The sequence below is a fragment of the Pelmatolapia mariae genome, linkage group LG12 (genome assembly GCF_036321145.2).
Source record: "Pelmatolapia mariae isolate MD_Pm_ZW linkage group LG12, Pm_UMD_F_2, whole genome shotgun sequence".
Classification (NCBI taxonomy): Eukaryota; Metazoa; Chordata; class Actinopteri; order Cichliformes; family Cichlidae; genus Pelmatolapia; species Pelmatolapia mariae.
In genome coordinates this window covers 5889540-5915645 of record NC_086237.1, presented here as the reverse complement: position 1 = coordinate 5915645, position 26106 = coordinate 5889540, and the positions used below count along the sequence as shown (strand labels likewise).

At 40.9% G+C, this 26106-nt stretch overlaps 2 protein-coding genes and 1 long non-coding RNA gene across 4 annotated transcripts in view; 1 reads left to right on the top strand and 2 right to left on the bottom strand.

Moving 5' to 3' along the window:
- Window positions 1-422: 422 nt before the first annotated feature.
- On the bottom strand, window positions 423-2684 carry LOC134639049 (uncharacterized). The gene is made up of 5 exons (XR_010095306.2): window positions 2408-2684; window positions 2008-2096; window positions 1743-1894; window positions 1108-1629; window positions 423-629 (listed from the first exon to the last, which is right to left on the bottom strand). It is a non-coding gene; the product is annotated as an uncharacterized LOC134639049 (long non-coding RNA).
- A 7588-nt stretch (window positions 2685-10272) lies between these two features.
- Window positions 10273-23657, bottom strand: dpp7 (dipeptidyl-peptidase 7). 2 transcript variants are annotated; one of them, XM_063490184.1, is made up of 13 exons: window positions 23269-23373; window positions 21851-21971; window positions 21632-21771; window positions 21224-21387; window positions 20439-20574; window positions 18658-18739; window positions 18256-18422; window positions 16697-16757; window positions 12677-12795; window positions 11967-12123; window positions 11437-11501; window positions 11289-11359; window positions 10273-11202 (listed from the first exon to the last, which is right to left on the bottom strand). In XM_063490184.1, exons 1-13 carry the CDS (start codon window positions 23269-23271, stop codon window positions 11091-11093), a joined length of 1398 nt encoding a protein of 465 aa, XP_063346254.1. In that variant the 5' UTR covers window positions 23272-23373; the 3' UTR covers window positions 10273-11090. The 2 variants fall into 2 exon arrangements, with proteins under 2 accessions (XP_063346254.1, XP_063346253.1); XM_063490183.1 differs by lacking the exon at window positions 23269-23373 and adding an exon at window positions 23498-23657 and having other exon boundaries at window positions 10276-11202.
- The window catches only part of LOC134639123 (neutrophil cytosol factor 2-like), a 27531-nt gene continuing 24431 nt past the window's right edge, over window positions 23007-26106 (top strand). Inside the window, exons 1-2 of the mRNA XM_063490185.1 lie at window positions 23007-23134; window positions 25214-25339. Coding sequence (XP_063346255.1) covers window positions 25242-25339 — 98 coding nt within the window. The 5' untranslated portion in view covers window positions 23007-23134; window positions 25214-25241. The remainder of the gene's footprint in view (window positions 23135-25213; window positions 25340-26106) is intronic.

The window sequence follows — 26106 nt, the reverse complement described above, 5'->3', positions numbered from 1 at the left end:
AAAAACTTCAAAACACGTACGAACTCTGAAGCACGTACAAACTCCAAAACACGTAAAAACTCCAAAACACGTACAAAACACAACAGAAGTGCTCCCCCAGATAGCAAGGAAACATTGAAACAATGTTGAGTCAATATCAGGTGATGTCATTGAACCAACGTTGAGATCTGACGTTGACCCAACGTCACTCTTGCACCCATTTTTAATGTTGAAACAACGTCAGGTTTTGATGTTGAATCAATGTTGAAACCTGACATTGATTCGATGTTATATTTTCTAATACTGTTGACATTGAAACAATGTCAGATTCTGATATTGAAACACTGTTGAGCTATGGTGTTGATTTTCCACCTCTTTCGCACAGTTGCTTTTTATTGAAAAAAAACAAAAAAACAAAAAAGGTCAATAGACATGTATCATTTGCAAAATACTTTATTAAAAGACAAAGTTTCCTATTTACATTTCTATGTTTCACGTCACTTTTTATTATTTACTCCGGGATGGGGATGGATGATGTGCGTCCTGCGTGCCACCCGTACGATCTGGAGCATATCTGAGCCATTTCTGGACTGCTTGAGCAAAGACCAACTCAGACATAGAGTTCGCCCCTACCTGCTGCGCCAGGCCATCTAGGACAAAAATAGACACACACACAAAAAAAACAAAGACAAAAAAAGGGAATTAGAGCACATGAATAAGCTCTTGTTAATTGTCTTCAGCAGGGAGAAAGTATGTAAACTCCTAGGCTAATAAACATGAAAGTCATCAGGCGTAAATCAGCAAACTGCCGCATTTGATTCCCAAAGAGCTATAAGCTGAAAATGTGATATGTCTTAGCATGGTGTGCCGTGTATCCTTTAAAAAAAAAAGAAAAAAGAAAACATGGGGTCCTCGGGCTGTACAAAGTGTACAACCCGAGGACAAAACAAGCCGAAGACCAAAGACTCCATCTCCAGATTAACCGGACATGAAAGTCTTGTTATTAAGAAAGACAAAGTAATATAGCAAAAAACAGACATAGGAAATGTGAAATGCACCCAGCACATCAATTGATCCCTTTATTGTTCACTTTAGGCTCATAAAACTACAATAAATGTTAAAACTTACCAAATATGCATCTGCACAGCGCTGTCTCTTTAAATGCCCTTTTTTGCTTTGTCTGGTCCTTGGTATTTTTTCCCCTGCCCAGTTGAGTACAGAGGCCAGCTCCTTTGTAATGGCATAAACCATTACACGGCGGACTCGCACCTCCAGTGTGGTCTAGCAGCACCAATCAACGCAAAGCGTCTCACCTATAGACACATTTTAAGAGATGGAATTAGCGTGTCTCATGTCTTAAATGTGTATGCAAGTGCTTGTGTGTTTACTTCATGTAATTGATGATAGAAACATGTCATTTGGTTTTCCCTAAAGCCTGATTTTCAAGTCATACAAAGAATAAACCAAAGTATTGGCAGTACAATGTATTTCTATTCCCTTTTGTTGGATATTCATTTGTTAGTTCTTGTAACTGCTAAAAGTGTTTACTAGTTTTTGCCTGTCACATATATTTGTTATACCATGTAAACTGTGAAATTCCAAGATTTTCAAACTTGCCTTGCAATAGTGGCCCCACAGAGTCTCTGGAATCTACAGAAAAAAAAAATCACAACAAGATGACATTCAGGAGTATAAACTGGTGTTTTGAAGATAAGAGTACAATGACATTGTGATGCAGCTTTAAAGCTTTTTTAAAAGCATACCATCTATAGGGAAGACATCAGACTCTGCATGCTGGCGAGATCGCAAAGCTGTGTCGGTTTGTGCCGGAGTGGCGAAAGGTGCCGAAGGCTGGGTGGGGCATTATGATGGTTGCTATCAGTGGGCTGGGGGGCAGACTGCGGAGTGATGAGGGCTGTTTAGAAAAAGATAATTTTTTAAGTATTTAAGAATACAGACAACTTGTCAAAAAAGTTTCCTTGTGTCAGACACAGATATGTACACAGACACTAGACAGTATTTTATTACCTGGTATTTTCACTCGAGGGGCCTGGGGAAACCGTTTTTTTGTAGGCTGCTCATCCTCTGAGTCCGTATATGTGTACAGGGGATTTGGTCTAAAGAAAATAAATTAAAAACGGTCTTAAGTAATTGTAAATATGCTTTTGGCATATTGTTTCCTAAAGTTAGTTTGATTTCTAACAACACACACAGGAAACAGAGACGTGCAAGAAGGTACAGTATACAATGAATTTTTGAAGTGCACAAGTGTACACGGCTTTGCATTTTTAAAAAGTTTACAAACTTCCACTTTTTGGACTATATTATGTGGCAATATTGCAGTATGCAAGCACCACAGATATGTATAAAAGACAAGATCATAAATTCTTAACAATCAAAGATATGTTTGTGAATAAAAAGGTTTTACTTGTGCTTTCTTTTAAGACTGGTCTGGGTTTCTTCTTCGGACTGAAGGTCAGACGTATCACAGCGTTCACGTGGATATCTCTGAAGACTGCGTTCTGCTTCGTGAAATGTGCCTGGAAATACAAACACAATGTACGGCCAGACATACATTACGTGTGGACAAAAGGTGCAAACGCATAGAAAAATCAGCGGTTTCAAAAATACCCTGGTACGTGTGGACGTAGCCTTATTCATTATTCAAGGCACAAACGGAAAGTCATGTACGCGTGCAACTTAAAGTTAGGTGAGCGTGCAACGTACAGTCACGTGGAAATGCTGCGTGAGCTTTCAAACTGAGTCTAAAGTTTTCGTGTGCGAATTGAAGCGAGTGCTCTCCAATCATCAAAAGTAACAAAGTCATTGAACACGTTTATACAGTTAACTTTACGTTTATCAATCATATATCACAGATTTAGAATTTTTTGTAGTACTAAGCAACTACAGAGCGAAAGTCTGGGTCAAGCGCCGAGGCGACGGCAAGAACAAAGGAAACCTTGAAGCGTTAAAGCTAGCTTTGTAAGGGAATATAACGAAGAAATTATGAAACGAAAATGTTTTCTTTGTTGATATACTTTGTTCGCAGTGCAATTTATTTGTTGCCGGATTGTAAGTAGACACAATTTCGGGCTCCCACATTTTGTGGGAGCAACGTAAATAACTGTAAAAAACTTGTTAATGTACAACATTAACGAGTTTTTTACTGTTATTCAAATGCAAACATGGAAATAACGAGTAGGAAAAAAAAATCATTCATTCTTACCTTATACTAATCGTGGTGCGGGCCAGTGCAGTGCATGAACTGATGCCTTCTCCGGTCAATTCCGCTGAGAGTAAATCAAATGTCCCGCTCTACTGTAGAAGACAATACCTGGGGGGATGTACCAATGTGAGAGGGGTGCTGTGGAATAGTCCAAGTGATCGCTGCTTTAATTTCCCGGTCAACTATACATAAATTGCACGTAGACACGATTTTTTAAAGCTGGTGAACTAGACCAAGTCATTGATAACAAATGAACAATAAATCTACTTTCTCTGGTACTTTATACCCGATCAGTTGCAATGCAATTTAATGCTCAACTACAAATCGATGGTTTTTGATGGTGACCAGAGCCGAATGATCGTCAACTATAAATAGACGTTTTCTCGACGTTGTTGTTGTCACCTGGTCGACTATAAATAGATCAAATATCAATGACAAAAAAACAACGGTGAATCAACATCGTTACAATGTCTCTATAGTAAGACCGTCGGTTTACCACAGTATTTCAATGTTGTTACAACATTGGCATTTCAACCCCGACCATATACGACGGTTCGGATGAAAAATCAACATAGATTCAATGTCGTCTTGCTATCTGGGCCAGGATGCTAGGCGCAGTGTTGAGCTTTTGTTACCTAGTGGCTACACAAGCCAGCAAGTACCAACAACCGGATTTGGTGTGTGGTAGTAACAGGTAAATGAAGTTTTTTTTTTTAAATTATTTGAATATATATGAGTGCTTGTGTATAAATACACAAACCATACACATATGCTTTCAATTGTGTAATTTAAGTGATCTAGGTAGCTCTGTTTTGGAAGTTCAGTTAACTCTAGGAATGTGTTTTGGAGTTTGTACGTGCTTTGTCTCTAGGGGCCACCGCATACATTTATATATAAATAAAACCACTTTTTTTTTTTACATTAGTAATTCCTTTTGTGCATAATTTTATATTATTGTTAATAATAAATTAATTAAAGCAACAAAACAACCTGAAGAGCCGGCTCGGAGCCGAAAGAGCCGGCTCTTTTTAGGGAGCCGAGCCGGAAGAGCCGGTTCTCTAAAAAGAGCCGAAAATCCCATCACTATTATTTAGCATATTGAAGGTAGAAGTAGGAACTCTTACCGGCAATGACTGGAATAGAAACAAAAGGCGGGGCAAAAGAGTCATCCTCACCACTTCGACCCTTCCAGATAAAGAGAGGGGCAGAATATCCCTTTGTGTTGTATGTTTCTTTATTTGTCTAAGGAGCTTTTTGGCTTCAAATAGTTGCTTAGACTATCTGAGTGTAGCTCCCAGTTAACTAAATCCTTGTCTGGGCCAGCGAAATACACCTTTTCATTTAATTGTATAGGCCATTCCCAGATATCATCATTGCCTCTGATTTATTTTCATTAATGTTGTATTCTGAGACTGAACCATTCCTGTGTAGACATTGCATAAGTGTAGGAATGGAAAGAAGTGGATTTTTAATAAAAAGAATAATATCATTGGCAATGATATTATTCTTTTTATTAAATTGGGATCTCAAAATAAATGTTAACATCCAAAATTATCATCTAACTAACATATGTACCAAGTAGTCCTACAGAAATAAATTCCTGGCAAATCCACATTGTCTGTTTCTATATTCCTTTTTGTCATATTTTGAAAAACTCTATTCACAGGCTTCACCATTCAGCCCATTCTTGTTCTAATCTGATCTACTGCATTACTTTGGGGATAGGGATGAGAAAGATATAGCACAATGAGCCCCCACCCATCCGACAACTGGACAGTTGTCATTTAGCTGTTGTTTCCACTTTTGATGTGGGGGAGTATACTCATCTTCACTGTCACTTGCACTTCCTGCTTGAGCCTGAGTAATCAACTCTTCACCAAGGAGCAGCTTGAAGTCAAGGAACTTCAATGGTTTCTTCCCCCGAAACTGCAAGTCACTGCTATACTGAAGCCACGTGTTGGTGATTGCCAGATCAAAAAAGTGGAGAACTGCACATACTGTCCATTTCCGAGTGCGAGGGCCATCCTGTAGAAACTCAACATTCGGTCAACAAGGTCCACACCACCCATGTTGGTATTGTACTCAGCAGTTGCCAGTGGTCTTGGCACCTGCACAAACCTTTTGTCTTTCTTAGACCATCTTGTGCATGTGTCCTGAGATTCAATGCCATAGGCGCAGGACGCCATGACAACTGGCTTGGTGTCCGACCACTTAATGACAGCAAGTTCAGGAGGTATTGTTTTAAACTCATGGTGTACTTTGAATTCCTGCTCCACAGTGGACGCCAACTGGACTGTTCAGCTTGATCTGACTCCTCAGTATCTGCATGCCCTGCCTGAATTTCATCCTCAGAGCTCCCTGAATCATCTTCCTCTGCTTCTGGCTAAAACAATGCACCCTGATCTTCTTCATCAGACAACTCAGGATCTGAGTTTCCCTCAACAATATGCAATAAAATTCTTTTTGCTTCTGAAGAAAACTGTCTTTCTGGTCATTTGAAAAAACAGAACAAAATGGAGGAAAGGACTACAAATGTCCACTACAGAGGACATTTTTTAAACACTTCAATACTATACTAAAATAAAGTTCAAATTAGGCATACTATGTTTTAATGTGTTATTATAAGACTTATCTAAAACGTGTTTGGATTGGTGCTGCGGCCTCAGTGATGCGGACGCTGCACCGGTCCGTCGTGGTGAAGAGGGAGCTAAGTGTAAACGCGAAGCTCGCAATTTACCGGTTGATCTACGTCCCTACCCTCACCTATGGCCACGAGCTGTGGGTAGTGACCGAAAGAACGAGATCGCGGATACAAGCGGCGGAAATGAGCTTCCTCCGAGGGGTGGCTGGCCTCTCCCTTAGAGATAGGGTGAGAAGTTCAGCCATCCGGGAGGGGCTGAGAGTAGAGCCGCTGCTCCTCCACATCGAAAGGAGCCAGCTGAGGTGGTTCGGGCATCTGCCAAGGATGCCTCCTGGGCGCCTCCTGGGTGAGGTATTCGGGGCATGTCCCACCGGGAGGAGGCCCCGGGGCAGACCCAGGACACGCTGGAGAGATTATATCTCTCGACTGGCCTGGGAACGCCTTGGTGTTCCCCCAGATAAGCTGGAGGAGGTGGCTGAGGAGAGGGAGGTCTGGGCTTCTCTGCTTAGGCTGCTGCCCCCGCGACCCGGCCCCGGATAAAGCGGATGAAGATGGATGGATGGATGGATGTTAACAGCATTTATAGCCAAAAATTGCTCAATAAAAAGTTTTTATGCACTTCTTCTTCCATTAAAATGTGCTTGCAGTGATGGCCGCCATGTTTCTTGATGAAAAAAATAAAGTTCCCAAAGCCCCACCCCTTCACATTTGGTGTCATTGGAAAGCCCTAAATGTCCTCTGTAGATATCAAAAGGAGGTAATTCTGTAGTATGTGGTGGATGGGAGAAATTCAGGTTTAGAAATGTCCTCAACAGAGAACAAATTTGCATTGCTGGTAGTCGGGAGGATATGGGAAGATGGCATTTGGTTGTTTAGGAAGAGGGGGAAGTTTTAGGAGTGACAGCTGTGAGAGACAGAAAGAGAGAGAAAGAGTGTTGAGATGAGAGAGATTTGTGACGTGAGTCTAACATTAGTGTGTTGTGTTGTGTAGTTATTGTTCTGACACACAAAACAAAACTATCGACTCCACTACACACTGAGTCGACTGCTGAATGTCGCAGTTGCTGCCAAAAAGCCACCAAAGGCAGATTACAGTGTAAACGCTGTCTCCAGGTGGAGAACAGGAGCAGTGATACACCTGCTGCTGTCAGGCCTGCAGGTATCAGGCCTGTGATGTTCTCCTTTATCTTACAGTGGACAGAAATTATTTCTTGGAGTGGCACAAATAATTTGTGTGACTCTTATTTGATGCAGAACACCTGATTGTTCTGTAAATAGTTTGAAATGGTTATAAAAAAAAACTTACCTTGGCTGCATTTTTAGATAAATAACTACATATAACTTTGTTTGTGCAAAACTTGTCCTCAGTTTCTAACTCAGTAACTTTTTTGAAGAAGTAAGTTAGTAAGAAGGTAAGTTACTTTTTTGAAGAAGTAACTAGTAACTATAATTACTTTTACTAATTATAAATTATACTCGTTACTAAGTAACTTGCCCAACATTGGTCATTATATACTGTGTTTTGCAGACAGAGAGTTACAGGACTGTCTCCCAGACCACAGCAGGAGCTTCACACAGACTCATAATAAAGTCTGAGCTTTATAAAAAAAAAAGTTTGTTTTCAAAATTGGAGTTCAAGTTATTTTTACTTCCAATAGTGTTAACAGACTATACAGGACTATACAGCTGGGGTAGTCACCCCCTGCGGCCCTGAACTGGATACATTGTATTCCAGTTTGTAAGGTGATCATTTACAAACTGAAATGATCGAATCAAAATGTAAGTAATGACCAGTTATAAAAATGAAAAAACAGACATAAGGAGTAATGAACTGTGTTAACCCAACATACAGTGATGTATGTACATCAACATGTAGTCTGAAAAACAGCAGTCCTGTCAAGTTTGCAGATATATCAGTAGAAGACAATCTTACATAGAAGAAACTGTTAAAGTCTCTTTTTCAGTTAGTTGATGTATGATCATTTATTCACACATTTTCTTAACTGCTTATCCAGTTCAGGGTCACAGTGGGGCTGGAGCTGGATATGTTAAATAAATAAACCTTACTAAAGTTAACAACAAACCTGCATCCATGTGCATTATTGTCCACAGGATGAGAAGATCCAATGATCAAACTGTGGAAGTAGCTGAGCAGAGTACATCTTATGTAAGTGATTAACAGTATCTTCATTTGTTCTGCTAGTTAAAATACATTATTAAATGTTCCTCACGTGTCCAGTTGAATGTTATTCTAGTGACTCTCATGGCCATTTGCAGTAATGAACATATTTTTCATGGTCATCCAGCTATTTAGTATATTCACCATCTATCAGTCCTGCTATTTATATTTTGATGATGTAAGACCAGATGCCTGTTATCATATTACATAAGCATTCATCACATAATCATATGCTGTACAGTACAGTCCTTCTCCTGACACAGGAGAGGGGTAACTACGGGTGTTCAGCCTCATTACACAACACATTCAAGCAGCAGGTTGGAAATAAAATTACTAAATCATCTTTTTTTTGTTGCTCATTGTCTTCCAACAAACAGACAAAACTGATGGAATTCAGAAGAAGTCGGGGAAGAAATATTTAAGGCCGTGTACTGAAGTATTTTTTCTTGTTCTTATAAGACATTTGTTGTGACAGCTTCTACAACTCAGTTTTTGGTTTTGCCTAATTAGAGGTTACAGTCTAAGAGGTCTGCTGTTGATATGCATCACAAACAGAAAGGTTCACTTGTTTGAATTTTTTTACAATTACAAATTTTAAAAATGATGACCCTAAACAGCTTTTATAGGTTTGATATTATTTCTGAGTACTTCCAAGTACACCCCTGCTGATCCAGCTGCACTGGCTCCACTTTCAGATTATGACCTTTGACATTTAGAGCTCTGCAAGCACCAACATACATCAGAGATCTTTTATCATCCCCAACAGGTCCCTGAGGTCATGTGATCAGGGCTTGCTGGTTGTCTATCATACAAGGCTGTGGTCGCTTTAAAAAAATAAACAGCTAAAAACTCATCTTTTTAAACTGACTTTTGGTAATTTTTTGTGTTTATGTTTTAGCTTCTGTGAAGCACTTTGTGATATTTATCTTGAAAGGTGCTATACAAATAAAATTTTACTTAATTTGATTAGATATATAATGTAAAGTTCACAATTCTCTTAACAAATAAAACTGTAATAGCAAACATGAATAGCTGTGCTTCTGAGACATGAATGTTTGTAAGAATAATATTATTCAAATGTCTTAATATTTAGACAGTGAAACATTTTTAGGCTGAAACTGTAATATTCACCCTGAGATGATGGGCAACAGAAAGTAAACATATATTTTGGAACAATAGTCAACTAATGTCTTTAACCTGTGCCATGTGTGGAGGCTGTGTGCACAATCACCTCATTCACTGCAGTAAACATTCACTGCTAGCTAATGTGACTGACTCTGTCTCCATGGTTACGTCTACATTATTAACTATGTAAACAGCTTCCAAAAGATACCGCCATAGCTCTCTGCAGATGTAAGTTTCACTATTTGCAAATCATTTAATATTTTTGTTAGTTATGAAGACCGAATATGTTTTTAAGGTTATGATAGGTGGTTTTTGGGTGGACTTGACACGTCAGAAGTGTAGACAATTGGCACTTCACTAACCCCCCTCAGAGACATATTCATACTGGCAGACCTCAGCAGAAAGCCTGTATCATCATCAAGGTTCCTTCAAACCCTGGACACTCACTTCCCCCCCCTTCCCGCTGGTAAACGCTACAGATCGATCAATTCAATTCAATTTTATTTATATAGCGCCAAATCACAACAACAGTCGCCTCAAGGCGCTTTATATAGCACAGTATATCGTACAATAATAGATACAGAGAAAAACCCAACAATCATATGACCCCCCTATGAGCAAGCACTTTGGCGACAGTGGGAAAGAAAAACTCCCTTTTAACAGGAAGAAACCTCCGGCAGAACCAGGCTCAGGGAGGGGCGGGGCCATCTGCTGTGATTGGTTGGGGTGAGAGAAGGAAGACAGGATAAAGACATGCTGTGGAAGAGAGACAGAGATTAATAACAGATATGATTCAATGCAAAGAGGTCTATTAACACATAGTGAGTGAGAAACGTGACTGGAAAGGAAAAACTCAATGCATCATGGGAATCAGGTCAAAGACAAACAGACTCAATAGAAGCTTCGACCCACAGGCTGTCAAACACGCCCCACCTCCACCCTGACTGAAGGTTAACTGTGCTGTTAACACTCATGGACACTTGCACTGTACTTATTTATAAACAGTATTTGTTACAGTAGAATACAACCAACATTCCTACCTTTATTTATATAAGTGTACAGTAGCAAAAGGTGTTTGTTTGTGTGTATATATACACACACACACACACATTTGTATATAACTTATAACAAATCTTTTTTTCTGTAGATATCTATGTTGCTATGTATGAATCTGAATGTAAATCTACATGCTGCCAACAGAGAGATGACAAACTGTTTCATTGTTCTTGTAACAGTGACAATAAAGGATCTATTCTATTCTATTTAGTTCAACTATGAGTGCTCAGACTAGAAAACTCAGTGAATTTCTTATGTGAGGCTTAGAGCTAATGCTATGGTCCTTGTCCTCTTTCTCTTGCAGTCTGCTGGTCTTTGTCATATCAATTGTTTATTTCAATGAGTGTCTCAGATACAGTCACACTCAGCACTCTTGTTATTTTAGCCTGAACGTTTTTTAAACATTTATTTTTAAATGACCTTTACTCCCATGTAAACACTTTGAAAAGCTTCAAGTCTTCCAGCTTCCTCTTTGGACCTCAGACAAAATTATCTTTAACTTTTAAAGTCAGTCTTCTTGTTTCTTGCCTTAGAGGTGCAGCTTCTCTCTTACCGTCACCAGTTCACTGCTTTTGCTTCTTCACCTGGAGGTAAATGTGTTCCCCCATTCAGAGAAATGGGGGCGGGGCAGTATGCAGATGTATGCAGATTCCAAAACACTGTTGGTTTAGAATGATCCTGATTTACCAACATATGCATTGAAAAAATACAAATTTAAAATGAAATTACAATGAATTCATTTACAAACTGGTGTTTCATTTTTACATTTCACTTTATTTATTTCCGTATTTTTAAAAATAAATTTATTTAACATTGAACAGTCTCAAAAAGCTACAGTCTGATTCTTCTGTAACTGCAGTTTGAATATTCTTGTGTCAACGTCCTCAAACAAACTTTTGTAATCTGGTCCTCTCCATCTTCACCCAAAGTGCAATCAGGTCTGCTTCTGTCTTCCTGGCACTAATCACTGACACTGGATCAGCCTCATTAGAACCCCTGCAGAAAACCATATGAAGCAATTGCACATTTTTGGGAGGTTTCAGGAGAGTTTATATAAAAAGTGAAGAATGCTCTTGCTGTACCTCAGGTCCAGATGATGGGCTCCTCCAGATATGTTGAGTGCTATCAGTGAGTCACTCAGGGATGTGCGCACCTAAAGCACAAAGAGCTAAGTAACACACATGAAGCAGAAGCTTTACTGAATTATAGCTAATTGGTTGACACACTTACCCCTCCATTGGCCCATGGGTCCAGGTCTCCATTGGAGAAAATAATGTTGCTGGCCGTGGAGAGAGCTGAACACACAAGACTTCATTAGAAACACTAACTGAGTGACAAATGTAATCAAAAACTGAGAAATGAAATATTAGCATATTTGAAACTTTATGGCAACAAAAAGTTTTTGTCATACTTCTTGTTTCACTTTATACAACATCATTCACTCATTCACACGAGCACTTCTATCTAATGTTAACGTACATTCATACTTTGGCATGCAGCCTGGAGCAGCCAGGGATCAAACCACCAATTCTCTAATTAGGGGACGACCTGCTTGACCTCCTGAACTACAACCCAGCCCAGCAGAAGTGGTGAAATGTCTGTGCTGCAGGCAGGCATGTAGAAAAGCGCGATAAAAGACACAGTCCATTTACTATGTAGTTTGTGGCTCTAATCAACAAACCATTTCCTCTCTATTGAGCCACGTGCAATATTAATTTCTAAATGTCAGTCTCATCAGTCTGTTGGTCTTCAGCTCTCACCGTCACCCCAAAACTGGATGCTGAGCCAGCCCGGTCGTGGAACCACACCCCAGCGTTTGGAGCAGTACAGCCTGCGGTCTTCCTCAGTGAAAGGCATTGGAGGAAACATGTCCGTCACATTGTTGCTCTCGTAACATAGCTCGATCTCTGTGCATGCCTGCAACGACACAGACGCAGGTTCATCAACATCAGAAAGGATAATATCCAGTTACAGTTAAAATGATCTAAATGTTAACCAATCTAACTTTACAAAGCACTGTGGTACTGCCTCAGGGCTTCTTCTGCTCTGTTATTGGCATCAACAATTCCACAAATTGTTTCTTTTAAGATCCATGTTTACATGATTCAAATCCATGTTGCAGATCTGAAAGCTGCTAATCTCCTGTTCCACCCCTGGATTCACATCTGGAGCCAGATCCAAAAATCTCTGTGCAGAGTCACTAAAACTGGACTCACAAAAGCACAAAGATAAATCTGTATCATTTTATGAATGGGGAAAGGCAAAAAATGCACATGTTTAAACAGAGGAGACTGGTGACTGGGATAACTTTCACTTTAGTGCTCTGGAAGCAACAGGAGGAGACAAGCGATGCACGAGGTCGGCAAAACATACTACGACTGTGGCATCTCTGAAAATACCCATTCTGCCACAGTGGATCAGTAATGTCACACATGTGGTATTACTAATTCACCAGTGGGTGTTGGAGTACCTGGTAGTCCCAGGCCAGGCTGTTGAAGCCCAGCCCGCACCCAGTGGGATCAGCACACTCCAAATACAGACTGTACAGGTCAAAACAGGTCACAATCCCGGTGGCGTTGTATACGATCCCTGAAAGATGAAAGAGACATACAGACATGTTATTAACCTTGCAGAGCGAGAGAGAGAAAAAGCAAAACCCCAACATTGTTAAAAGTACCAAAGGTCCATACTTAAGGCCTCATTAGGTGACATAAAATTTTACATACAACATAAAATAATAACAAAAGGAATTTGAAGAAAAATAAAAACTAATCATATAGTGGTGCAAACGTCATTAGTGAAAACCAGCAGCAAGGTTTGGTACAGTTTATAGAGAACGGTCTGAATTATTTACTGAAAACAAAAAGCTTTGCTGCGTCTGCAGTGTCACATGGAGTGGGTGTAACGGGTGGTCCATGATGGACAGCAGTTCACTCAGTGATCTTCTCAGACACCTCCAGATCCTGGACCACGATGCTTCTAGACTCAGGCCTCTCCACCAGATCATTAGCAAACCTGAAGCTTACGTACAGTTAAGCGAGCCAGACTAAAGCAGGCTGCAGTGAGAAGAGGTGTTTGAACAATGGTTACATACAGTGGCTTGCAAAAGTATTCGGCCCCCTTGAACTTTTCCACATTTTGTCACATTACAGCCACAAACATGAATCAATTTTATTGGAATTCCACGTGAAAGACCAATACAAAGTGGTGTACACGCGAGAAGTTGAACGAAAATCATACATGATTCCAAACATTTTTTACAAATAAATAACTGAAAAGTGGGGTGTGCATAATTATTCAGCCCCCTGAGTCAATACTTTGTAGAACCACCTTTTGCTGCAATTAAAGCTGCCAGTCTTTTAGGGTATGTCTCTACCAGCTTTGCACATCTAGAGACTGAAATTCTTGCCCATTCTTCTTTGCAAAACAGCTCCACAACTGCCCTGTGACGGCCTCAGAGGTTGTCTAAGAGAATATTGGGAGCAACAACACCATGAAGTCCAAAGAACACACCAGACAGGTCAGGGATAAAGTCATTGAGAAATTTAAAGCAGGCTTAGGCTACAAAAAGATTTCCCAAGCCTTGAACATCCACGGAGCACTGTTCAAGCCATCATTCAGAAATGGAAGGAGTATGGCACAACTGTAAACCTACCAAGACAAGGCCGTCCACCTAAACTCACAGGCCGAACAAGGAGAGCGCTGATCAGAAATGCAGCCAAGAGGCCCATGGTGACTCTGGACGAGCTGCAGAGATCTACAGCTCAGGTGGGGGAATCTGTCCATAGGACAACTATTAGTCGTGCACTGCACAAAGTTGGCCTTTATGGAAGAGTGGCAAGAAGAAAGCCATTGTTAACAGAAAACCATAAGAAGTCCCATTTGCAGTTTGCCACAAGCCATGTGGGGGACACAGCAAACATGTGGAAGAAGGTGCTCTGGTCAGATGAGACCAAAATCGAACTTTTTGGCCAAAATGCAAAACGCTATGTGTGGCGGAAAACTAACACTGCACATCACTCTGAACACACCATCCCCACTGTCAAATATGGTGGGGGCAGCATCATGCTCTGGGGGTGCTTCTCTTCAGCAGGGACAGGGAAGCTGGTCAGAGTTGATGGGAAGATGGATGGAGCCAAATACAGGGCAATCTTGGAAGAAAACCTCTTGGAGTCTGCAAAAGACTTGAGACTGGGGCGGAGGTTCACCTTCCAGGAGGACAACGACCCTAAACATAAAGCCAGGGCAACAATGGAATGGTTTAAAACAAAACATATCCATGTGTTAGAATGGCCCAGTCAAAGTCCAGATCTACATCCAATCCAGAATCTGTGGCAAGATCTGAAAACTGCTGTTCACAAACGGTGTCCATCTAATCTGACTGAGCTGGAGCTGTTTTGCAAAGAAGAATGGGCAAGGATTTCAGTCTGTAGATGTGCAAAGCTGGTAGAGACATACCCTAAAAGTCTGGCAGCTGTAACTGCAGCAAAAGGTGTTTCTACAAAGTATTGACTAAGGGGGCTGAATAATTACGCACACCCCACTTTGCAGTTATTTATTTGTAAAAAATGTTTGGAATCATGTATGATTTTCGTTCCACTTCTCACGTGTACACCACTTTGTGTTGGTCTTTCACGTGGAATTCCAATAACATTGATTCATGTTTGTGGCTGTAATGTGACAAAATGTGGGAAAGTTCAAGGGGGCCGAATACTTTTGCAAGCCACTGTAATAGTGCAAGTTATTTAAGGGTTGGTTGTGCGTGACGTGGTCATTACAATCACCAGCCAATCAGGATGGGCAGAAATAGAGACACATGGAAATGAATGCCGGGAGTGAGAAGTGCTACTTCCTGTTAGGGATGGGTATCGTTTAGGTTTTATCCGATACCGGTGCCAAATCGGTACTTTTGAAACGGTGCCGGTGCTTAAACGGTGCTCGAACCGGTGCTTAAAGAATGGAGAACACAAACTTCGTCCAAAAACCTCTCATGTTTTTATTTTTAGCAGTCTCTTTTTTTCTGCAAAATGATAAGAACCGTAACAACATATAAACATCATCTGTGCAAAGATTTATGTTTTTAAAGTAAAACTGTGAAAAATTACAGCCCTGTCAATACATGAATATCCAGACGTTGTACAAAAATGTCCAATTCTGGCACACAATTGGACACCATGCCAGTTGATTTTTTTTGGTATTTAAGAGCAGACATTAATTAATTTTATTAACATGCCTAAAAATGCTTTTTTAAAAAAAAATTACGTTTTTGAAGAATTAACCATACATTTACATGGTAATGGACCTTTTCTGCCATGGAGCGCTTAATTGGTCTCTGGCCCTTTAAACTCTGAGGGGCTGTAACTTTAGTTTCTTTTGGTCAATTTGCATGATTGACACCTCTTTTTAATTGTTTGAGCCAATAGAGTCACAGTAACGATGCCACGTTCACGTTACTTCAACCAATCAGACGTTCCAAGGCCAATACCCACGTGGGCCCAAATTTACTGCATGTGACGTCTGTCCAGTCACGTGTCTATAGGTGGGTCTAAAATGGAGGTTGTTGGCGGAAAACGACTCTGATGCGGCTAGGTAGGCGTGGTAACTGCTGATAATCACATGGCTACCGGCGAAAATAACGGAGGAAATCTGGACGGTAAGCCAATTTCTGTCTTAGCGCATTTGCGCCGCTGTGTGTTTTTGTAGTCTTATTTTGGGGCTCATTCAGTGAATTTTGGTCAGAGTGTGGTGAAACTTGGTGTTTGGAATTGGTAATAGCTCTGGAAGATAACCAGCTTTTCTTTAGCCAGTTACATGAAGTCTGGAGAATTTCTGGTTCGCCTTGTTTGTTTAGCGGACTTGTGCGCATTTACATAACTGCTCGTTTAATCATGGCTTGTTTTCGTTGAGTTTGGTGGTTGTAGAAATGGTTTATATGACATTTTAGCTGAGATTCAGAGGTTTCTGTGGATACCACACATGTCTGGACTTATATTTCTCACCCCGTGTTATAACCGATTAAACGTGATCTCCTCCTTTTTGCTCGCGGTACCGGGGGCGTGGGGCTTAAAGCACTTGTTGCAGGCTGCTGAGTTTGCATCTTTTGCTGTGAAGTACAGCCAGACTTTTGACCGCTTGGCCTTGGGCATTTTTAATCTGTAGCTCTGCTCTAAAAGAACGTACATACCTGGGCCCGCCTACTAGCCTTGTAAAGGTAAAATGATTGGCTAGAATCCAAAGTGTATGACATCTCAAGAAAAAAAAAAAAAAGCACCGAAATAAAGCACCGTAATGTGCGCTGCTTTTCGGTCTGGTTACTACCGTTTATGTCAGAACCGGTGCCATAATGGCACCGGATACCGGTACCCATCCCTACTTCCTGTGTTGTCCCTATGCTCTCTGTCCTAGCTGTCCTGTCTCCTCTCCACTGTCTTAGTTGACAAAGACATGCAGGCCATTAAACAAAGTTTTTAATCATCACTGAAACTCTCACCTGCAGTGTCTCTGAGGTTACCCAGCAGGTCCGATCCTCTCAGCATGGTTTCACAGGCTACCTGGAAGACAAAGCTGTGTCACCTTTGTGTATTCTTAAAGAGACAGTGGGGGGCTTCTTGCTGGTATTAAGTTGTTCACAATGATCACCTTCACTCTATAATAAAACATTTCTATTAGCAAAGGAGTGAGCTCTTCCATTATCATGCTCCCTGATATTAATGAAATGGGTTGGGGAGGGTATCCAAGGTTTGACCAGCCTCAAGCACGGCTTATCATTTAAATAACACAAAATCTTGCTCTAATGACATGAAGCAGATGGCCTCATTGCATCTTATTATAACACTATGGCTTCTGTTGGTGTGGCATACTTTGTAAATGTGTTTATACTTTAATGAAATCTGTCACCGGCCCTCAGAGAGGTCTTCTCCAACCAGTAGCCCTGACCAATAACCGTATCCTTGCTGGTGAAAGACTCTTATTATGGTCTCGGATTTCTCTGTAACACAGTTGTTATGACCCAGGTCATGTGCTTATGGTGCAGGTGCTGTACTTTTGAAGGAGGATGACCGGGGAATTGATCACCCAGTGTGCTACTTCTCGAAAAAGTTCAATAAGCATCAGATGAATTATAGCACAATTGAGAAGGAGACTCTAGCGTTACTTTTGGCCCTCCAACATTTTGAAGTGTATGTCAGTTCCAGCCCCGCACCAACTGTTGTTTATACTGACCACAATCCCCTGGTCTTCCTTTCTCGCATGCGAAATAACAACCAGCGCCTACATGCGATGGTCCTTGTTGCTGCAGGACTTTAACATTGACATTCATCATCTCCGAGGGGCTGAAAATATTGTGGCCGATGCACTATCCCGAGTAGAGACCTAGATTCAGCATCTCTTAAAGGATGGAGATGCTTGATTTTAGATAGGAGGGGGTGTTGTGACCCAGGTCATTGTTGCCGTGTGGTGCTGTTACTCGCCACACCATGCGGGGGCATTGTTTGTACTCTGTGATGTCTGTGTTATGTAAGTTTCCAGGTGGAGGCTGACCATTGGTGGAAGAGGGAATGAGGCCAGCTACAAATTGGGACCTGACTGGGCCGGCAGCCCCTCCTCCTACTTCCAGTGAGCTGCGCGTTTGGGGCCCTTCGTGCCGTGTGACAGAGCTAGGCTGCAGTAAAAACCGTGTAGAGAGTCGTTTATCTGGACATGGTAGCTGTAGGGGTGGGAAGCCGTTTCTTTTACAACCTTTTTCTCCTGTTTCGGGTAGGGAGAGAGGTTAGAGGTTTGTATTTTCTTTTGGGGTTGACTCACTATAGGTAAGTTAGTTCTGATTCATTTCCAGTGTGTTTTGTTTGTTGTTTTGGCCATGCCCACCCTGACGCTCGCTACCTGTCAAGTTAATAAAACGACTAGTCATTGTAAAGCTGTGGCTGTGTGACTTACCCCCCCCCCCAGGCCGGTATGTAACACAGTGGTATTTATAGCATCCTGTCTCTGATGTGGAAGTCAAATTATAGTCTGGAAAAGAAGCCACACATCCTTCTTCAGCCTGTGTACCTTGACAGGATTGGCAGGCATGTTCCCCATGAAGTGAGTACTGTAAGGGTAGTCCAGCATGGCCATCAGAGTGAAGGCATTCCTTAGAAAACCATTGAGCTGGTGGATATCCTGGGCAGATGATAGAGGCTTGCACAGGGCAAACGCTGATTGAATGTGATGATACTCTGGCAACAACAACAGAAGAGAGTTTTTCATTATCAGTTACTTTACTTTTTATTACAGGACTTTCCAACTACAAGTAACACCACATATTCTTTATCAGAAGTCCTCAACATAGAGAAGAAAAAAAACCTTTTGTGTGATGTGTTGCTATAGCAACACTGCGTCACTGAATATTTAAATAGCAGTTCAAATTAAAGCCATCTTTTCATCAGGATGAACCTGATCACAGATATTTACCCTGCGATTCAGCCAGTTCTTTCAGCTGATGAAAAGCTCCTCTCACAGCATCTGTGCAGTCAGAGGAAACACTCTCAAAGTCCTGGGGCACAAGAAAAATCAGTTTAACGGTTACTGCAACGCTGTGGTAGAAAAACACTTTCATTTCAGTAGCATGGCAACACTGAGGTGCCAAAGAAAACTGACACAGGGTTAAAAGTTCCTGCAGAACATGGTTTCCATTATTAACATACATCCCCTAGCTGGTCATGAGAGCACATAATCATTATATACAGTCCTGATCAAACGTTTAGGGCCACATCTCCAAAAACCACGTAAACCCCCAAAACAGAAATCAAACATGAACTCAGTAATGAGTCCACCGTTATTATTGATCACTTCAATGCTTGATGAGAGCGTTTCCATGAGGTGAGTGGGAACATTTCTCCAAGTGGTGAAGACGGTTGCATGAAGGGCATCTACTGTCTGGAACTGCTGTCCATTTTTGTAAACTTTGCCATCCATCCCCAAAGGATCTTAGTTGGATTTAGATCAGGGGAACACGCAGGATGTCCAACAGAGTGATGTTATTCTCCTGGAAGAAGTCCCTTATCCTGCGAACGTTGTGTGCTGTAGCATCGTCCTGTTGAAAAACCAAGTCGTTGCCACACAGACGAGGGCCCTCAGTCATGAGGGATGCTCTCTGCAACATCTGGACAAAGCCAGCGTCTGACGCCCTTGCACCTCCTGAAGCTCCGTTGTTCCACTGAAGGAAAAGCACCCCAGACCATTATGGCGCCGCCTCCACTGTGGCGCATAGAAAACACCTCAGGTGGGATCTGCTTGTCATGCTGATAACATTGGAAACCATCAGGACCATCAAGGTTACATTTGTCCTCATCAGAGAGTAAAACTTTCTTGTCAGTCTACAATCAAGATGTTTCCTTGTGAATAACTACAGAAGGTTAGGAGGTCCAATAGTTTTAGCAGAACTACTGTGTGTATTGCAGTCTGCACACTTCAGACATGACAGATCCACAGTGATCTGCAAATGTACGTGGAGACTTGTCTGTAAATCAGGGGTTCTCTAGCCCTGAGGTCACTCAGCAAGTACCACCAGGTGGCACATTACTCAGTCTTCACAATACAATACAAACTGTGTCTCTCCTTTCTTTGTCAGCTTTATTACTGAAACACAATGAACTTGGGAGTGATGTCGATGCCAGCTCCAACATCCGAGGAAAATGCAATGGTTACTATAGAGCCTGGGACGAGTTTCAGTCAGTGCATTGTTCATGTAAGTAAATAATGGAAGCAACACAGGTTCCTTTTGGTTAAACACAATAATCAAGTGTCAGAGCAGAAGTGCAGTGAATCTGACTTGTGTTTCTACTCTGCAATCACTTAACCTTTAATCCTGGCTCATTCTGTCCAACCCAGTAAGACCATGGCCCGAACACATTAAAACGACAACAAAAAAAAACAAAACAAACAAAAAAAAAAAAACACGAAAACGCTGCATGTCAGCAAAAGTCCTCAGCTGAGGAAGTGCAGTGGGCAGGAACAGCTAAATAATCCTCGTGTGAAGCTCATACATGAAGTAAATACATGGGCTCACTTCCTTTTTCAACAACAACACTGGGCCTGTTTAAAAGCTCTGTTTGGTTAGTTTGTCCATACCTGCAGCTTAGTTAAAGATCACTTTAAAGTGGGTTGATACAGAAAAGTGAAAAGTCTTTCCATGTTTGCCTCTCAATCATACAGCGTCACGAGCTGGGTGAGAAGGAAAGAAAGAAACTTACACTCGTAACATCTCGGAAAAACTGCCTGGAGTCTCCCAGGCCAGCAGTAGACAGGATGGGGGCGCTGGCGGCCAGAGCTCCAGCCACTATGTTTGGATATTTGATTCTCATATAAACTGACAACATCCCACCATAACTGCAGGAGCAGATACAATAAACACAACAGATCAGCATATATCATAAAGAAGACTCACACATGCCAGAATTGTAAATACCTGTATGTTTAAACTTGCCAATTTATTATTCGTTTATCATTTTACACTTCAGGAAAACACAGAGGTTATTGGGTATTGAAGCTTGCACTCTGCGGCTCCTGTTAGATCTGGTGTCTGATTCCCAAACACTATTTATCCTGGAAATGTCTTTTAGTAACCTTACACTGTCAGAACAGAGAAGTTTGTTTCATTTCAAAGGTTTCGTTTCAGGCTGCTGCTTTAGTTCAGTGCATGAGCAGGAAACCAGCAGCTGGGTTCGAGCCCGACCCTTGACCTTTGCTGCATGTCTTCTCCACATTTCCTGTCCATCTCTACTTAATATCCAATTTAAAAAAATTATTTCAAGAATGAGTAAAAATCTAATTAACGCAAGTTATTAGAAATTGGAATCAAACGTTAGTTATGTCTAGGGACATGATATAAACATTCATTTAAACCGGCTTTAACAGGCTTTGTTGATATGTCCAAATATTAAAGTAAAGAAATAAATACCTACAGTGTAAAGGACAGCTAAAAGCAAGTCACACAAGCAGAGAACAATAATGTCAGTGTGAGTTAGGGGCATCGTACCTGCCACCGAACACGATGACTGGACAGTCTGTGGCTCCCAGCTGCTGTTTCAGCTCAGCGATCATGATGGCGTAGTCAGCCAGGGCTTGCTCCACCGTCAGCAGGCTGACCTGAGGTATGTTGAAGGACTCTTTCTCAAATGGTAGAGATTTGCCGTAGTACCTCTGTTAGACAGAAACAAACAAACAAGAAGTTCAAGCTTCAGAAGACGGGCAGCCACGGTCCAGCTGCTGCACCTCACAGATGCAGCATGAGGACATCCTCCTACGTTCACAGGAGGGGAGTGAAAATCCAGCTGATAATTCAGCATTACTCTACCTGCCTTTTTGTTACACGAGGTGCAAATTGTCTTGAGCCACTAATAGACTTTTCACAAACACTGTCTGAGTTGTAAAAGAATCTTCTTACATGCTCAGCAAATATGACCAGCGCCCTCTGCTGTGCAGCCAACTCTGTGATAAATCCAGAATTCAGGGCAAATTCCCAGATGTCTCCTTCATTGCCAGTGTAGAAGAAGATGGGTCCAAAGCCTTTTTCCCAGTACTGATCTAAGAGGACAGGAGAGACAGATATTATGGATCACTTGCTGCTGAATGTCTTATATTATTAACAGGGAACTAGATTCACCTGTGATCAGGTACCGCTGATTAAATGTCCCATTTCCCAAACTGTTGAAGTTGAAGTGATCCAGAGTCTGAGTGAAAAACTTCTCTGTGAACCGTGGATCTGTGTCATGATGCTGTCGTGACTAGAAAAAGGAATGAAATGCATAAAGATCAAGACTTTAAACAGGAGTGTTGTGTAACAGGTTTGTTCTTTCAAATATAGAATTTTACATTGTGCACAAACCAGTAACAATAATTCACAAACTGGTAACTTTTGTCCTGGATCAGGCATTTAATGGTCATTTCAAATCCATTTTTGATATCTGTAGTATGGAAACCATCTACATAGAAAATGGGTATTCTCACCAGTGACAATGGAATAATTTTCAGATATTTGAATTATTAAATGAAAACTTACAACAGTTATAATTAGAACTGAGAACCATATAAACCTGTAGGCTCCAGTCCACACACCACAAACAAATCCCTGCTGAAGCTCAAGCTCTGTTTCTGCTCTGGGATGGAGTCTCCACTTTACCATTGCGCCTCATCCTTTAAAAGTAATGTGCATGTGCACGATGTAGACTGTGCTGCTATTCTCCTCTGACACACAAACGGAAATCAACTGAATGTTTCGCAAAAGCCAATAAGTGGGATCAATAAGAATTCAAAGGAATTGGACTGCTGGGAACTGGTTCTTGGTTCCCATCCCTAGTTTTAATGGAGTTAAACTATTTAATGATAAAAAATATTAGTAGTTGTAATTGAATTACAGATATCTACAATAGACACTTACATTGGTGAGAATTTTGTTAATAACAAAAAATAAGAACTGACTACTGAGAGATTATCTTGCCTTGGAAATTTGCTGTGGGCACAAAACCAATTATTGGCATTAGTAAATCCATGTTTACCCACTATTTCCTGTGGAAAAATAAACCAGGTCTGCTAAAAACCATCATAGTGTGACTTTCTCCCTTCTTCCAATCTATGAACACTCAGAATTTGCATGTTTAACTGCAGTACCAAAATATAGCAGGGGAAAAAATTATTGCTGACTTTGCAACATTGCTCAGTTGCAAAAAAAATAAAAAAGTCTCTAATTTTTTATCGTAGTTTCATTTTAAGAGAGACAGACAGAAAGACACATTACATAAGCAACACGAGCTGATTCAGTTCATCTGGACGTTTCGTCATCATCAGGTGACTTCTTCAGTCTCAGCTGACTGCAGGTTTCCAACCTTATAAACAGGACATTTACACAATGACTGAAACTAGCAGCACTGAGTGAACACCGGGCTGGGAGGTCAGCTTATGATCATTCATAATTTGGGTGTTGGTCTTCCCGAGTTTTTATTATATGGCGTTGTCAATCAAACAGTCAATCTAAAGCAACGAAAAATATTGCCATGAATTATTATAACGGTGCACGTCGCTCACCATGAAATGACAGACGTTTTAATATTTGACCGCACAGCCTTATCAATTTATCTCCAACCATGAAAATCAGAGCCTGAGCAAACTTACAAAATCAGGTGTTCAAATGATTTTCCCTGCTGTAGTCTAAAAACGCGCTTAACATGAACACAGACTGGAGCAGGCAGTTTGGCTAACTGGATCACGAGACTGGCCGGAAGTAACACATGATGAAAACAAAGTGTCACGTTACCTGCAAATACGTGTGCGGCAGACTGTGCAGCACGTCAACACAGAGGACCAGCGCCACGGAGGACAAAATGAATCTCTTATTCATGTCCACGGATGTCAACAAAATCACGTTACAGAACAACTGACCAGAAAATTATTTCGTTTTTAAATTCCCGACTACGCCTGCGTCGCACGTCATATGATTCAACGTCGCAGTGATGTGTTTAAGTGCCTTCTTGAATAAGTCGGAATTTCCAGGTTCACAGTCCAGAACCCGAGTACGCGGAAACAAATCTCCGAGAATACATTTGTTCTTTGTAGAAGTAACGTGCACAACATTTAATACATATAAAAACACCCTCTCAAAATACTCTAAATACTCTTCTACTATAGTCAGTATCTGCATTAAAATTACCTGACAGCAAAATGAAAATAAACAAAAATGAAATGTCACCGTATACATGGTACAGTGAAAAAGTCTTGAGCCACCTCTCAGTTTTCTGGTTAAATATTTTTGCTTGAGAAATGGGAAAAATATTGAATTACTGAAAGCTCTAAAGAGATCGAAAGTCAATATTTGGCGTGACCAACAGGGCCTGAATTCTCTTTAGTAAGTTTCTGTATAATTTCTTGAATTTATCCAACATTTCTCTAAGCTTTTCCGAGTAGATTCCAATTCTTCTTTGGGAATTGATGGTTTTTCTTCTGTTATCTGTTAGGATGATCTCATGCTGATTGAATAATGCTGAAATCCAGGTTGTGGGAGGTTAATCTATGACTCACAGCTACATTGTGTATTTTTTGTGCACGTTTTTTTCTGCATTGAGAGGTTTCTAGATCATTTTCTTGCTGAAAAATTACACACCTGAAAACACACCAAAAAACTACAGATTGCTGAAGAGCAGGGGTCTCAAACTTCACGTCTTACTGACGGGAAGAAATATGTGGTTTCTCCCTTGAAGTGACTTTTTTTGTTTGTTGTTGAGTTTCCTGACTTTTACATACTGATGATGATTTTCTCAGATAATTTAGGATGTCCAATGCAGAGATATCCTAAACTTCCCTCACTTTTAGCAGCAGCAGCAACTGCAACAAAGTGCTTACATATTTCTTTAATGGGCAGGGCCATGATGAGACTTGTGGTGCACATAAACAGTAAAACACAACCAGTGCAGCCGGTTGACCCAGTAAGGTATGAATAAAAAAGTCATCCTTTTCCTTGTTTTGCAGCTTTATGGCAGTTTTTAATGCCTCTGTTAGCTTTCTATTGTGCAGAGCTGTGATTTCTGGAAAACAGATGACTTTGTCTCCTCGTTTCCTTCTGTGAAATATTTCAGGTAAAGGTAGTTCAAAGGTCAGTGTGAATAGATTCAGCTCAGAACTGCTTGGAGATATAATGTAAGCTACACCATAGTTATAGGTGCGCAATATGATATGACTGTGTAAACACTGGACAATGTGAGGTATTTCATTGTTTATTTTAATGATCAGACATTGAGTCTCAGTGGGATTAGCTGTATAAATAAAAAAACATAAATCCACTGACTCAGACTTATAAATGATATGTGATTAGAATCAGGTCACAATGTCAAACAGCTTTGCTTAAATCATGGGCAATTCATGTATTTTGTAACCGCCGTTCTTACGGTACGCGCAGCGTTAACAGGTGAATTCCACAGTCATTGTGCCACTGTGGGTTTTATCTCAGGAATGTGAATAGAGAACCTCTTTGTTGCAGCTGGGTGGAGACTTCTGAGGAGACCAGTATGTCTTACTCACACTTCCCTGTGAGCACAGACAGGTCCAGAGGACGAGAGACAAACACTGACAGAACTCAAAGCAGCCGCTCATTCAGGAACAAAAGGTAAGCAGCAGTCTGAGTGTGGATATTTCAGAGAGAAACATTTAAACTTGTGTGAAGTGAAGTAAGCAGCATGGGTAAACAGGCACTGGATATGGTACAAGGAAGTATTCCAGGAAAATTGTGCTGAATGTTACAGATCAGTGAACTTTCTCTCTAGCTGCATCTTTTCCTTCTTTTTGTTGCGTTCGATATATTCATTTAACCAGATCACTGGATTTCTCTAATACCTGTCTAATTGTCTTCCTCTTTTACATCACCTTACTCTTCTCCATCAAACTACTTCTTTCTTTCCTGCCTTAAACATCCTTTCATTGATCCTTTTACATTTCACCCCAGCTGTCATAGGGCGAGAGGAGGGGCACCTGTCACCAGTCTGTTACTGAACTAACACAGAGACAGACGACCATCTGTGCTCACATTCACACCAGTTTCTCTTCAGCCTGACAGAAGTTCCTATTGTTCTTAACACAAATGGTTATTATTGTCATCGATATTCCTAAAATGTGGGAATAATGACAAAATCTTCAGACTTGCTCTCACTGAAGTGTAACATATTTTAGAGCAACCAACATTTAGTGTCAGTAAGGCAAAAAAACCCACAAATATATAAAAAGGTTGCTTTTAAATCATCTGGCTAACAGAAAGCATCAGTACTGAAAATAGCAGCTAGAAAGCTGAGAGCCTCAAACAACACCATGATAGGATTAAGGACACACACACACACACATCTATATATATATCTATATATATCTTATATATCTATAACG

Bases quoted from the DNA above. Each gene is read 5' to 3' on its own strand.
- dpp7 (XM_063490183.1), bottom strand. From the start codon at position 23,581: ATGAATAAGAGATTCATTTTGTCCTCCGTGGCGCTGGTCCTCTGTGTT. The intron at 21,972-23,497 runs GTAACGTGACAC...TCCTTTTTCTAG, and splicing joins TGCCGCACACGTATTTGCAG to TCACGACAGCATCATGACAC. The intron at 16,758-18,255 runs GTACACAGGCTG...TTTGTCTTCCAG, and splicing joins TGCCTGCCAATCCTGTCAAG to GTAGCCTGTGAAACCATGCT.